Source organism: Monodon monoceros, unplaced genomic scaffold, assembly GCF_005190385.1.
Source record: "Monodon monoceros isolate NGI ecotype Baffin Bay Population unplaced genomic scaffold, NGI_Narwhal_1 Super_Scaffold_4, whole genome shotgun sequence".
Classification (NCBI taxonomy): domain Eukaryota; kingdom Metazoa; phylum Chordata; class Mammalia; order Artiodactyla; family Monodontidae; genus Monodon; species Monodon monoceros.
Genome location: NW_021703781.1, coordinates 13,113,907 through 13,129,666, shown reverse-complemented (window position 1 = coordinate 13,129,666; position 15,760 = coordinate 13,113,907). Strand labels below are relative to the sequence as shown.

The 15,760-nt window shown below is 39.0% G+C and overlaps 1 protein-coding gene across 1 annotated transcript in view; it reads left to right on the top strand.

Moving 5' to 3' along the window:
• Positions 1-13,841, top strand: part of TMEM26 (transmembrane protein 26) — a 45,001-nt gene extending 31,160 nt beyond the window's left edge. The window contains exons 5-6 of the mRNA XM_029201294.1: positions 9,925-10,001; positions 12,988-13,841. Coding sequence (XP_029057127.1) covers positions 9,925-10,001; positions 12,988-13,412 — 502 coding nt within the window. The 3' untranslated portion in view covers positions 13,413-13,841. The remainder of the gene's footprint in view (positions 1-9,924; positions 10,002-12,987) is intronic.
• Positions 13,842-15,760: the final 1,919 nt, after the last annotated feature.

Here is a 15,760-nt window from a genome sequence, read left to right as displayed (position 1 = left end):
ATGTTCCATGTGGGCTTGAAAGGAATGTGTTGTTTGGTTGAGTGTTCTGTAAATGTAAGTTATGTCAAGTTGGCTGATAGGGTTGTTCAAGTTTTCTATATCCTTACTGATTTTCTGTCTAGTTGGTCTATCAATTATTGAGAGTGAGGCATTGAAATCTTCAACTCTTGTTGAACTGTGTATTTCTTTTTTCAGTATTGTCAGTTTTTGCTTCATGTATTTTGAGGCTCTGTTTTTAGATGTGCACACGTTAATTTTTTAAACTTCTTCCTCATGTAGTAACTGTTTTTCATCATGAAATGCCACTTTTTCTCTAGTAATATTTCTTGTCTGAAAGTCTATTTTGTCTCATATGAATCTAGGCACTCTATTTTATGACGACTATTGACATGGGATATCTTTTTCAAACTCTGTATCTTTACATCTAAACTGTATTCCTTATATACCACATATAGTTGGATCTTGCATTTTTCTCTCAGACAATCTTTGTCTTTTAATTGGAGTGTATATTAATTTCCCAGGGCTGCCATAACAAACTACCACAAACTGAGTGGCTCAATACGACAGAAATTTATACTCTCTTAGTCCTCAAGGCTGAAAGTCCAAATCAATGTGCCAGCAGGGTTGGTTTCTGTTAGAGGCTCTGAGGGAGAATCTGTTCCCTCTTGTGGCTCTCTTGTGGCTTCTGGTGGTTGCTGGAAGTTCTGGTGTCCCTCAGCTTGTAGACACATCACTCCAATCTCTGCTTCTGTCATCACATGGCATTCTCCCCAGTGTGTCTGTCAGTGTCTCCAATTTTTCCCCTTCTTATAGGGACACCACTCACTGGATTAGGACACAGGTTAATCTATTATGACCTTCTCTTACCTTGACTACTTCTGCAAAGACCCTACTTCCAAATAAGATCACATTCTGAAGTCTACGCAGACATGAATTTTGGGGAACAATTTCCAAGCTTTTGCAATGTGTTTAATCCATTAATATTTAATGTAATTATTGATTTGGTTGAAATTTTTATTTATTTATTTGTCTATCTATCTATTTATTTATTTATGGCTGCATTGGGTCTTTGTTGCTGTGCGCAGGCTTTCCTCTACTTGCGGCGAACGGGAGCTACTCTTTGCTGCGGTGCACAGGCTTCTCATTGCAGTGGCTTCTCTTGTTGTGGAGCATGGGCTCTAGGTGCGCGTGTTTCAGTAGTTGTGTCATGCGGGCTCAGTAGTTGTGGCTTGCGGGCTCTAGAGCGCAGGCTCAGTAGTTGTGGAGCACGGGCTTAGTTGCTCCACGGCATGTGGGATCTTCCCGGACCAGGGCTCGAACCCATGTCCCCTGCATTGGCAGGCAGATTCTTAACCACTGCGCCACCAGGTAAGTCCTGATTTAGTTGAATTTGTATCTGCCATTTTGCTATTTGTTTTTCTCAATGTCTCATTTCCTTTTTGCTCTTGTGTTAATTATTTACTGCTTTAAAAATATTTTTAATGAACAATTTTAATTCCTCTATTGATTTGTGTATTGTTTTATTACAGTGGTTACTGTAGGGAATACAATATGATTTTAGATCTTCACATTCTATTACAAGTTAATAGCTCAATTCCCTCCCCCCTCTTTTTTGCAATTATATTGTCATATACATTACATCTTTATATGTTATAAGCCAAACAGTACAGTTTTATAATGATTGTTTTATAGACTTGTGTTTTTTTAAAGAAATTAAGAGAAGAAAAGATATGACTGTATGTTTATATGCTCTCTTATATTTACTTACATATTTGAAGATGCTCTTTATTCCTTCTTGAGGATTTGAGTTACTTTCTGGTGTCATTTTCTTTCAGCCTGAAAGACTTCCTTTACTGTTTCATCTAAGGCAAATGTGCTGGCAACAAATTCTCCTAATCTTTGTGGAGAAATGTGTGTATTTTTCCTTCATGTTTGGAAAAATAGTTTTGTTGTATGAAGAATTCTTGCTCCATAGTTTTTACTTCAGCATTTTATACGTATCATTCCGCTTTCTTCTGGCCTTCATTATTTCTGATGAGATGTTAGCCATTGTTTTGTCATTACCCTGTACAAATGAGTCATTTTTCTTTTGCTGTTTTCAAGATTTCCTCTTTCTCTTTGACTTTCAGCAGTCTGTGATGTGTCTAGGTGTGGGTCTCTTTGTCTTAAACGTACTACAACTTTGTTGATCTAGGATCTATAAATTAATGTTTTTCCTCAAATTGAGGAATTTTCAGCCATCATTTCTTCACTTTTTCTGACCCATCGTCTTTTCTTCCTTCTGGGACTGCTATTACAAATAGAAATGCTTAGTTGTGTTCCATAGGTCTCTGAGACTCTGTTCATTTTTCTCCTATCTGTTTTACCTACTAGTCTTCAGACTGGAGAGTTTTCACTGATTTATTTTCCAGGTCACTGATTCTTCCACTATCTCAAATCCATATGTAGAGTCAAATTGTAGAGTTCACCTAGTGAATTTTTCATTTCTGTTACCATATTTTCAAATCTAGAATTTCTATTTAATTCTCTTTTTAGTTTATATTTCTTATTTCAGTTATTTATTTGTTGAGTCCCTGTCATATTTTTCTTTAGTTTATGGAACATAGTTTTCTTTCATTCTTTGAAAATATTTAAGATAGTTGCTTTGATGTCTTTATCTGCTAAATCCAATATCTGGACCCCATTAGAGTCAGTTTCTATTGATTAATTGATTGTTTTCTTCTGAGCATGGGTCGTGCATTCCTGTTTCTTTGTATGTCTCATACTGTTTTGCTGAAAACTGAACATTTTGTATTATGTTTTGTAGCAATATATTATCCTCAGGCTTCCCCACATGCCTCAGGAGTCTTTTTGTCATCTTTGTTGTCTCAATAAATTGCCTGAACTTAATCTGAGGACTCTATCTCCCCTTGGATTGCAGTCACTGATGTTTCTGCTCGGACTTGTTTTTTGTTTGTTGTTTTAATTCTTATTTTTGTCTTTAGCATGGCTATTAGGGTCACACCTATGGTCAGCCAATGATTTGAGCAGGGTTTGTGATCAAACACTCTGAGCCCTTTTGAGTTCCACCCTCTGCTGATGGATCTGTGTATGAGCTGGATCGCACATTCAAGTTCAGAAAGTTTTCATATATAACCAGTTTTAAATTTCTACTGGGCCTTCTTGGATCGTCCCTGCACATGTCTGGCATACTTGGAGACATTATCTAGCCTTTCTATGGCTCTCTTATTTTTGGAATCTCTCCATTAAATGTTAAGTTAGTCTGCCCCTCACCCCAGCTGGGGCTGCAACCTCTAAGTAGGAAAGCCATGGGCTTCCCCATTTCCAACTAAATGTGTTACTTTTACGGACCACACCTTTAACCATGGATTTCACACTCCACTCCAAATCAAGTCAGCATACTCTGGTCACAGGGGGCCTCTGGTTTTCATTGCTAAACTCTCCCTGGTAAAACCACCACTCCGACTGACCAAGGCAGCCTTAACATTCCCCTTAGCTTGATTAAACTTTAAAAAAGTTTATTCCTGAATATAAGCCTCTGCTCTCCCTTTCCTCAGAGCATTGATTTTAGAAAACTTGCAACTGTAATTTCTTTCTATGTCCCTTTGAGATGCAAGTCTTCTCTTAGACTCTTTCCAGCTTTTACAGAGTAGGAATATCTTTCTCGAGGATGTGAGAGCCATCCCTTTGAAATGTGATCATCAGGAAAGATAACACCCCCATCTCCTAGTCTCTCTGCGACAACAGGAACCTAACTTATATCAGTGCCGATTAGCAAACAGATGGCCTAATCACATTGACCAACTTCCCTCTAACAACCTCTAGTACTGTTCCACTAGCTCACCCCAGTGTCTAAAAACTCTTCTGATTTTGTTTCAGTGGGGGTGAATTCAGTCTCTCTCCCTTACTGTAGACTTCAATAAAGTCTTCATTGCCTATTTAACTGTCTGGTGCCATTTTTCCTTCACACAGCAAAGCTGGAGGTTTAAGGGAACATCCCATGGGCAAGAATGCCTTAGACACTCACTGTTCTTGACTGAAGTTCTACCAGGTTTTCATGAATAAATGTTACTCAATTTTTCATTTGCCTTTGGTTTATTTCCAGAGATCTGAAGTGGTTGTTTTTGACAATTTGTCCAGTGTTATGTATGTTTGCTGGGGAGAGGGTTTGCTGACTATTTCATTCTGCTACAGCCACCCTCCAACATTTTAACAAGTCTGAATTTCAGTACAATTGCCAGGAAGAGTTTAGTAGTTATTTACACCTTTGGAGATCACTCTGCAGTCTTTTTTTAACACAGATCATTTACTGAAAAGAAAAAACACACTTGGTAAAATGTTCCCATAGCATTACTGCTACTTCACTGTGAATATCTGACCAAACAAAGGAGAGTTTTTCTATGTTTACACTATGTGTTCTTCTAGTTTAGCTTTTTTTGCTTGATGAAGCATTTCTTCCAGGTTAGCTTAATAGCTCATTTGCTTGCTTTCTTTCCTTTTCTCTCTCCTTAATTTTTTTGCTCCTCTGAAGAGGTCTGTGGGATGCTTTTCAAAAAGCTAGAGCAACTCTATCCACTGATTATCTCTTATTTATAGGAGTATTTACACTTTCAAAAAGAAACAGTTAAGCACATTAGCAATGCATGAGAATACACCCTCAAACCATGCACAAAAATAAACTCAGACTGGCTTAAAAACTTAAATATAAGACAAGACACCATAAAACTCCTAGAGAACATAGACAAAACATAAATCATACCAATGTTTTCTTAGGTCAGTCTCCCAAGGCAATAGAAATAAAAACAAAAATAAACAAATGGGACCCAATCAAACTTACAAGCTTTTTCACAGCAAAGGAAACCATAAACAAAATGAAAAGACAACCTATGGAATGGGAGAAAATATTTGCAAACGATGTGACTGACAAGGGCTTAATTTCCAAAATATACAAATAGCCGATACAACTCAACAACAACAAAACAACCCAATCAAAAAGTGGGCAGAAGATCTAAGTAAACATTTCCCCAAAGAAGACATACAGATGGCAAATATGCACATGAAAAGATGCTCAACATGGCTAATTATTAGAGAAATGCAAATCTAAACTACAATGAGGTACCACCTCACACTGGTCAGAATGGCCATCATTAAAAAGTCTACAAGTAACAAATGCTGGAGAGGGTGTGGAGAAAAGGGAACCCTCCTACACTATTGGTGAGAATGTAAGGTGGTGTAGCCACTGTGGAGAACAGTCTGGAGGTTCCTCAGAAAACTAAAAACAGAATTACCATATGATCCAGCAATCCCTCTCCTGGGCATGTATCTGGACAAAACTATAATCAAAAAGATACATGCGCCCCTATGTTCATATCAGCACTATTCACAATAGCCAAGACATGGAAACAACCTGAATATCCAGAGACAGATGAATGGATAAAGAAGATGTGGTACAAGTGTACACTGGAATACTACTCAGCCATAAAAAAGAACAAAATCACGCCATTTGCAGCGACATGGATGCGACTAGAGATTATCATACTAAGTGAAGTAAGTCAGAAAGAGAAACAAATACCATATGATATCACTTATATGTGGAATCTAAACTATGACACAAATGAACCTATGAAGCAGAAACAGACTCACAGACATAGAGAACAGACTTACGGTTGCCAAGGTGGGCGGGGCGGGGTGGAACAGCTCTTAGCTGTTCTAAGAGCTTTATATGTTTAACATATTTAAACAATATATTTAATTAAAATTATAATATAAAATCCAATAGCTATTATTACTGTCATCCTCACATTTGGGATTAGTAGATGCAAACTATTATATACAGAATGGATGAAAAACAGGTTCTATTGTATAGCACAGGGAACTATATTCAATGTCCTGGGATAAGCCGTAATGGAAAAGAATATAAAAAAGAATGTATATTTATGTATAACTGAGTCATTTTGCTCTACAGCAGAAATTAACACATTTTAAATCAACTATACTTTAATAAAAAAATTAGCAATTTATGACTTTATTTTTACTTTTCACCCAATAGTTGTGGTGCACTGATTTACCAAATGCCAGTCTTTTATCCTCCTAGTTTTCCAAGCAGAGAAGTGATACATCTATAATTATACTTCATATGATCTTTTGTCTCTATATGAATAGAGCCCATTGTCTGCTTACATGCTTCTCAGTTGACGTTTATGAAGACAGATTACACATGAGAAAATGGGGCAAGACAAGTTGGGGAGACAATTACACAACAGAGACAATGCTGGAGAAACTGACTCCAAAATTCCTTCACAAATTTGGAGTGTTTGCCATTTAAGCTCAGTGATGTATTTATATTCCAGCGTTTAACCTTCCTGGGTAAATTTTACTGTCTGAATTAATAATACAAATTTGTCTGCTCCAAAGATTTTCTGGCCATCTTTTCCAAAGTTATTTTTGATAACTTTAGTAATAGGTTTCTCAACACCCACATTCTCCCATATTGTGTGTGTTCAGATAATAATACTTGTGAATGCAAAAGACATATATTTGGTATTAGAGGGTTAGAGTTTGACTTACTTAGGGCTAAGGTCAGTTTATTATTTATCCCTGTTTTGTATAATAATAAAATTAAAACACAAAGAGTTTAAGAAATATGTTCACATAATAAAAATAAAAATACTATTACTACTACTAACAGTAGTAGTGGATAATATTGATTTATCTCTTGCTGTGTTCCAAGCACTGTTCTAAGGGTTTTAGTTGTGATGAGTTACTTAGTCTTTACAACACCACCATGAGGTAGATACTGTCATTACCACGATATTATAAGCTGAAGAATGGCAGGCAAGAGAAGTTGCAAGAGTCTCAAGGTTACGTGGTAAAAAATAATAATACTTAACTTGTGGTAGTATACCATGCTTAGCCTGTATCCAGTGCTGTTCTAAGAGCTTTATATGTTTAACATCTTTAAACAATATATTTAATAAAAATTATCATATAAAATCCAATAGCTATTATTACTGTCATCCTCACATTGAAGGTGGGTAAACCAGAGCACATAGGTATTAAATTACTTGTTCATATTCGTGTAGCTGGTAAATGATTAGTCTGGGACTGGAAGCCCACATCCTGTCTGTCTGGTGAGGGTTAGAGCTGGTATTTGAACCCTGGCAACCTAGCACCAGAGCTCATGCTTTACCACTTCTTTCTGCTGCCTTGCAGACAAATTGCACATGAGTTTTTTCGTAGAATTACTGAAGTCTGAGATGAGAAGAAACTTCAAAAGTGACCATCTATTGAGAAACCTATTTTACATCTGTTACAAAATCCTCTCCAAAATTTTCTCAAGTTTTTGTCCAGACTTTCTTTGAAAACTTTCACTAATAGAGAATATACTAACCCCAGGGGCAACATGTTCTATTTTGAATTAGTATTATTAGAAAGTACTTTCCTCTACCTGGATGAAATTTGGATTCTTACAGGTGCAACTCAAATCCTCTGAACCTGAATTGGCCCTCTGAAGTCGTAAGAAATAAGTTTAATTCCTTCTCCACATGATAACCCTTTAAATGTATGAAATCAAGTTTTAAAGCAGTCTTCTCTAGTTTTTAGTTCCTTGAACTATGCCATGTCTAACATGGCTCTGAGTCCTCTCACCACCCTAGTCTCTCCTTTTTGGACCAAAAATGTTTTCAGTGTTCCTCCTAAAACATGAAGGACAACACATAATATGTCAGATACACCCTGAATATTGTAGAATAGAGCAGGGCTAAAACTGTCCATTTCCTTCATGGAAATACTACCATGGAAAGGTAAAAAAGATGGATGCTGAAATCACTGGCCAAATAGAGATAATAAGTGTACGTACTTTGTCGAGCTGGTATGAGGATTAAGTGTGATCGCAGAGTTAAACATTTAGAAAACTGCCTGGCACATAGTATGAGCTCAGAAACGGCAGGCAAGATTATTTAAAAATTCAGGCACTTACTGAAGGTCTACTATATAGAGACATTGACTTTGCAAAGAGGGAAAAGTTATAGACTGCATTCCCTAGGCATTTTCACTTAAAATTCTAGACTTTAAACTTCTCGGGAAGAGACGTATGATTGCATCTGATTTTGGAAAATCATAAATCATGTCACACTGCGGACTCATAATTAGATAACAGGAAGGGAAAATCCTTGAGCCTTTTTAATGGCTGCTGCTGTGAAGTGCTACCTCTTGCATCCTATTCTAGGTCATCCAGTTACATCCTGTCAAGATCTTTGGGGATCCTGATTATGTCTTCTGGGGTATTGGTTTCTCATCCAGCCCCCAATGTCATATGTGCATATGAGAAGCCTTCCATCAATGTCGGCAACCAACTCAGTGATGAAACGTGAAGCAGAACAGAATCAAAGGCAGAGCCTGCAGCGACCCTTGGAGAGCTCCCTTTACAAATCCCTGAGTCCTTTACACAGTTAGGCATCCACCTAACTGAACGCACACTCAGAACATTTCTTAATCTTGCTCATAAGAACACTGTGGGAGGCTTTTTTCATGAGCCTTGTTTAAATCCAGTGTCTATTATTATGTATGTATCATTACCTGCTTAGTAATCCTAACTCGATTTTTAAAAAAAGGAGGCGGGGAGAGAGAAAATAATCTTAGCTGAGTGCCGTTGTTCTCAGGTAACCTGTGCTGATTCTCAGGTAACACTGTCTTCTTCAATAAGGGCTCTCAGAAATCTTTCAAATAATCAGTTACATAATCTAACTAGGGATTAACAGTAAATGTGCCTTTATGGTTGAAAATACACTTCTGCTTCATTTTGAAAGTTAAGACTTCATTTTTTTTGTCACCAACCTTGTCTTCACCGTTAACTGCCAGGACAGATAACGATGGCTTAGAAATCTCATTTACAAATTCTCTCAGAGTTTTAAGATCTAATTTTTCAGGGCCTCAATACTCGAAGCATTTAAAGATATCCCTTACAATCACCTCATTGAGTTTGGTTTCAATTACTCTTCCCTGATGTTTTTCTATCCCTCTCCATTCTGGAAATCCCTCTTGACAGAGAAGTTGGCAACGAAATCTGTTATTACACCACTAACCTCAAATTGATAATTTCCTCTGGGATTTTGCTGTAAAAAAGTGACTTTGAGACTTCTTTCGGATCCTTTGCGTTTTTGTAACCTCTCTTCTTTCTGACTTTAGTCTTCAAGACCATTTTCCTAGGTCTATGACATTTGTATTTCTTCCAAGTACAGATCCTTTGATTATTCGTTCAGCAGCTCCTTCCACAAATATTTGTTGAGTGACTGTTATTTGCCATGTACTGTTACAGGCACTGGGGAAATCCAATGGTGAATGAAACAATCACATCCTTTAATTTACATCCTAGTGTCCAATGTATATCTTTGATGATTGGATTTATCTCCCTACTTTTTGTTCAACTGAGGATAACTTTCTTTTACATGCTAAGCTCTTAATCGTTGAGCCTCATCTAGGCCTTTTGAGACGTACTTTTAAGCTAGAGTCTTGGGATCTTGGAACAATTTTCACTTCCCCTCCTTGAAATTTCTTGAAATCAGTCCTCTGAATTTCCAGGTTAATGTCTAACTTTTGTCCTAGCATTTCCCTCCCATAATGTGTCCGTGATTCTGTAAAACTAAATACAGCAATATAGGACCAAGAGGCTCTGCCATAATTCACACAGATGTTGGCACATGTGGAAGTTGGGTTTTAAGTCCCAGATTTTTTTAAACTTCTTTTTCATTATTCCATTTTAATCATGCATGAATTTTTCATGGATATCTTATATCACCAAGATATTCTGAACACTCTCAAGAGGTTTATTAGGATATAGTCAAATACGAGAACAAAAAGAGATGAGATTTTTCTGCATGTGTTCGTATTTTTCATCACTAATTTAAAATTTTGTCTGCATTCTAGGAATAGCCCTGCTCTGGTCTATGCCATCCTTGTTATATGGACCTGGAGTATGCTGCAGTTCCCACTTGACCTGGCAGGTAAGTGTCCAATGTTTGCTCAAAGAAACAGAAAATTACAGCTCTTGATTATGAACTGCAGTGAAGCTAAGGAAGCATTTGAGAGGATTATCTTTTTTTTTTTTATCACTTCGATATCTCAGTGTTAGTTCCAGTTCAGTTTAGAAGACAACTAGGTTGAAACTTAGGAAAGCCATGATCCACTCTGGTACGTGGTGAGCCTGACACAATTAAGTCGATAAGAGCACAGCTTTATGTTCATTTCATACAGTAGTTCCATCACTTGCAATTTGTAAAAGCTTCTGCAAATTAGTTAACACATCAGCGCCTCAGTTTCTCATCCATGCAATGGGGATGATAATTATTGCAGTGAGGATTGAGGGTCCTTGTGATGACAAAAATAAGACATAGTTTGTAGCGACTGTGCTTCAGCACACTTACTGGCATATAAATGTTATCTCCTGATTTCTTAAGGGGCCATTTTCATTCTTTGTCAGACCCTTGTATTAGAACTTCAAAGGGAATAAGAGCAGGTTCAGGGCCACATGGGAAATTAGATTTTTCCTCAGTATTGGCTCTTAGACTCCCATTGGGCTTATTTTAATAAAGACATAAACCCCCAAGACTTTGCAAGAAGTAAACGGTTTTCTGGGTATTTCATACTGATGATCTAGAGCTGCATTATCCAGTACAGTACCCACTAGCCACATGTGGCTGTTTACATTAACATTAATTAAAATTAAATAAAATTTAAAGTTCAGTTCCTCAGTCACACTAGCCTGCTCCGTGGCTGCATATGGCTATGATGTCAGACAGCACAGATATAGAACGTTTTCCCTAACACAGATGGTTCTATTGGAATGCATTGACCTGGAGTTATCCCATAACTTCTAGGAGCCCTGGAATTTTTTTTTTTTTTTTTTTTTTTTTTTGCGGTACTTGGGCCTCTCACTGTTGTGGCCTCTCCCGTTGCGGAGCACAGGCTCCGGACACGCAGGCTCAGCGGCCATGGCTCACGGGCCCAGCCGCTCCGCGGCATGTGGATCTGCCCGGACTGGGGCACGAACCCGCGTCCCCTGCATCGGCAGGCGGACTGTCAACCACTGCGCCACCAGGGAAGCCCGCCCTGGAATTTTGATCTGGAAATTCTCCTGGATGCCACTTTACTCTGAAGAAATTCTAGGATTGAATAGTTACGTTTTCCTGAAGTCTGACTCCTTTCTTACGGTACCCTACCTGATGGCCTCAGGGTTAGAATTAATCTTTGTACAGAGATATTTAATTTTTTTCTGCATCTTTTTTTGGTCCACTTTGATAGGCACAGAGGTTTTAGAGGCCATTTTAGACCTTAGCATCCACTTTGCAAAACAAAATTGCCAACAGAAGGAAAGAGTGGCTGTGGCTTTTTGGAAATGCCCCAAACCTAATTACTAGTTAATAACTGCAAACAAATGTATGCCAATAACACACACACACACACACACACACACACACAGATTTTGTCGTAATGTGCCCCAGAAGGTACTCTATACCATTAATCAGCTGGTGTCCTCTGTGAGAATTTTAGGCACCTTCAGTTTAGATGTCGAATAATACTTTTAGGAGGTCCTCTGGGAGCCATTTCCCAACCCTAACTTCTTAGGAACGGTGACTATTGATCTTACGTTGGTTTTTCTTTTGTCATTCCCTCTGCTGGGCCTCACCCTCCCATATCTTGTGGTTTACCGCCTTGCTTAGAAAATTTTTATTTAAGAAAGAAATTCTGTAAACTTTCAGGGGTGATAATGTTATGCAGCTGTTTGAAAAACAAAGACCAAATGTTACTTCTGACTAAATCACTATTGTATTTCCAACAAACGGTACATTATGTGCACCCATATCAAAGCAGCTTCATAATATTTGCAGGCTCCAGTAGACGAAGGCATTCTTTGTTTGAAAACTCCAAATGGAAGTCTTCATTATTATAAAAGGATTATTTTCTGCCCTTGACCCTGAATTAAATTTACATTTTAGAAATTAAAACAAAAAAGGTTCATTTGTTGATTGGACCTCCTTTTGTTCAACTGGAAAATCAGTAATTATATCCAGTCTTTCTTGTAAACTGTGAAACAAAACCATAAGGAATTAGACAAAATAAAATAACAATGGCATTTATTTGGGCATTTTTTCCCCACCCCTGTTAGAGAGATATGTTTAACGTGACTTCAGTTTGAATTTGAAGATAAGTGCTTGAATTTTCACAACACAATTTACATAGAGGGCCAAGTGAGTCAACCAGTAAATAGGCAGGTACCAGAGAGGGGATGCAGACAGCTCTGGGACACCGACACTCTGTTTCATCTCCCAAATTTAGCAGCCAGGTAAGTCATGAATTATCCTCAGGGAAAGACAGTGAGAAAGGAGAGGTGCCAGGGGTGTTAGTCTAATGGAACCAAAAACAGTCAGGGAATAGGGGCCCCTCTCCTCAAAGCTGTCATTGTTCTCCAGTTTTCAAAGGAGGAAACTGAGGTCCAGGCAGCCTAAGTAACTTGGCGTGCATCTTGCTGTTAGAAAATGAGGAAACCAGGAGAGGAAGCCAGGCTCCCTGACTTGAGGCTGAGAGCACCCTGCCGTGCTGCCTTCCGACTCTGCAGACTTCAAAGACAGACAGGGCGGCTTCTTCTGCTCTTTATCCTTTCTAGCCTAGTTAATTGTGCTTTCCCCAGTGTGAGTGAGGACTTGAAGACGAGATGATTTTTTTTTTTTTACGTGGATAGAAACCAGAGGCTGGCTTTTTTTCATGTGTGTCATTGGACTTATAACAGATGATCCATTTTGAATATAAAATGCCCAAGGATGTAAAATGGCAGGGTGGTTACACTTGTTTCCCTCCAGAATGAAATTACAGAATCACTCCCCATTGCGAATGAGCGTAACCCCCATGGCTGATGACTTGTCCCCACTTCACTCTGCCTTACTTTTCTGCATGTCAGAGAGCTACGGTAACTGGTCTCTCTTGCGTTTTCAGTACAGCATGTTGTGTGCCCTGTGTCTATGACAACAAGGGGGTTCCCCAGCCGGTTCTTTTGCCAATACAGTGCCGACCTCTGGAACATTGGAATCAGCATCTTCATACAAGACGGTCCCTTCCTTGTTGTGCGACTCATCCTGATGACCTATTTCAAAGTGATCAACCAGATGCTGGTATTCTTTGCTGCCAAGAATTTCCTGGTGGTGGTGTTACAGCTCTACCGCCTGGTGGTGTTGGCCTTGGTTGTCCATGCTTCCTTGCGGAGTCAGCGAGAACGCCTGAAAGGAGAGCACAGACGCCCAGGTGTACCAGCTGAGAGTGGGGTCTCACCTGGGGCCTGGGCAGGTGGTTCGAAGGAGGGCTTGGCTATTCCTTTACAGGCCTTGCCGGTCACCTCTGACGACTCTCCCCTGACCCCATAGTTAGTCACCGAGAGCAGCATGCCGCCAGAAGGCTTGACTTTCCGGTTCCTATAGACAGAATCTTCTCTCTCTCTCTTTCTCTTTTTTTTTAACCTTGGCATATAATAATTTTCAAAAGAACAACATAAAAAGTGATCTTAAACCAAAGCCGAGGAACTTCTTTTTCAACGGAATGAAAAGAATTTTGATTAGTGGCTGTCGCTACCACGTCTGTGTGATGGCATCAGATGCTAGTTGTTCAACCGCTAAGTGATTTGTTTGTCTTGAACTGTTTGAAAAGCTGTGGACAGGGTTACGGTGACACATGCCCTCAAGACATTTAATGCAGACAAACTGTCCTGGCTGTTACCTGAGAATAGAGAAGCTTTGAACTTTGGCTCTATTGTCAGCCTATCTCACCTGATCTTTCCTGCAATGTCCCTCTGACATCAAAAAATGTACATTCAGTGAATGCAGAATAAATGAAGGGAAAAGTGCCTTTAAAATTACCTCACTGTGGGCTGGAAGCAGTGAAAATCTCTGCCCAGCTGCCATAGCATCAAGAGCCCTATTCATCGCTGCACAGACCTTCCCAGGAAAAATCATTTTTCTGGGCTGCTGTAGTCTTCTGTCATGGCGCATATGCTCTTACGGAAATGTTACTGCTTTGGCTTGGGTGCCGCAAAATTCACAGCAAGCCATCCTGGTTACGGATCTATTGGTTGGGAGGCAGGAAATACTTGTAATGCTAGCAAAGTCACAATTTCCATTCTAAACATGATTTGCAGTATTCGTTAGCATTTCCCTTAACTCCACTTTACCATTTTCTATATTGCCAAGTCGAATTGCGTGGGTTGATGCAAGAACGCACTGCAGCAGTGACTAAAGGTGTTTCAGGCCCTTTAAGTGTTACCATAGTCGCTGGTGTCTGCCGGCTGTCAAGGTAGCTCCTCTGAACTGCCACATCTGGAGCCGGCCTTTGGTCTCAGGGAAGATGCTGGTGATGGAGACTTGCATTAGCCCTACTCACGGCCAACAGCCCTGGATTAGCGAAGGGGATCAGAAAATGCCCCAGCATCGTGGAAATCAGGAAATGCGCTTTTCTTCCCTGCATTACGACCGCATTTCCCCAGTACTGAAATAGCCATACGTTCCCTTTATATGCCTCTGTACTTTCCAGATGGAGGCGATTCAGAGCCTTTTAAAATGATCTTTTGCTTTTAAAGATACAGTGTGAAAATCTACCTGCTATAAAGTATAATTACTTTATAGTAGTAATTATGTAAAGCAAACAGCTCCAAAGCTGTTCCTTTAGGGTTCAAAGCATAATTCCTCCTTGCTTATTATGCTCAGGAATTGAAAGGGCATTAAAGATAAGGCAGGGTGTGACCTTAAATTGGGTGTGACCTACCGACAACCAACTGGGACAATTTCAACTATAAATCTATGTGAGAGGATATCTGTTCGAACCATTTAATAAAGAGTTGCATAGGCAAACTCTGTTCTTCTACAGAAAAATTAATCCTTTCCACTTAATAGCTTCTCCAGTGCCTGATAATGTTTCTATTTCTTTCTTTTTCTTCCTTGTGTTTCTAATTTTAACAATATGATGATTGTAAAATTACACATGAAGCTAATGGAATACATTTATAATTTTTCATAATCACTTTATGAAAGTTAAGATCAGGAAATTATATAAAGAACTTGACGACTTTTAAGGGCATGCTATGTAGAACGCTTAGCAATTGAAAGCAAAGTAATACCTGCTATTTATAAAGACGCCTCAGCAGAATCTGTTTTTATGTTGACTGTCTTATGTCGAATGTTTTCCTCCACAACATGTATGTGCTGCTTATTATTGCAGATTTGCTCCTGGGCATACTTTTCACGTTCCAGTTTTTTTCTTCCAGCCAAACAAATGTTGGGCCTCTAAAAATAGATAAAGTATAAAGTAGTATGGCTGTTACAAGGATATTTTTTCAATGCTTTCAAATCCGAGACTGGGCTTGGCTCTGTGAATGAGTTTCTAGTATTTAAGCATTCTGTAATTATAAAGCGCCCTGGACAGCAGTTACTTCCCAGAGGCTGACATTCTGGGGCTGGCTTCTATTGTACCTGTAATAACGTAACGGACTTAGATCATCTATAAAATGCGATGCAGGCCATACCTCTCTTCCAGCCTCCGCAGACACAGAACACGCATATCCCCAACCACTGAAGAAAGTGGCTTGTTTGTGGTTGCTGGTGCTATTGTTATTATTATTGTTACTGTTGTTATTTGATTGCTTGATTAAAGCTCAGTCAAATGTGCTTCCTAAAAACCTATCATTCCATTTGTGAGAAAACACAGTGCGCATGTTTTAGCGATG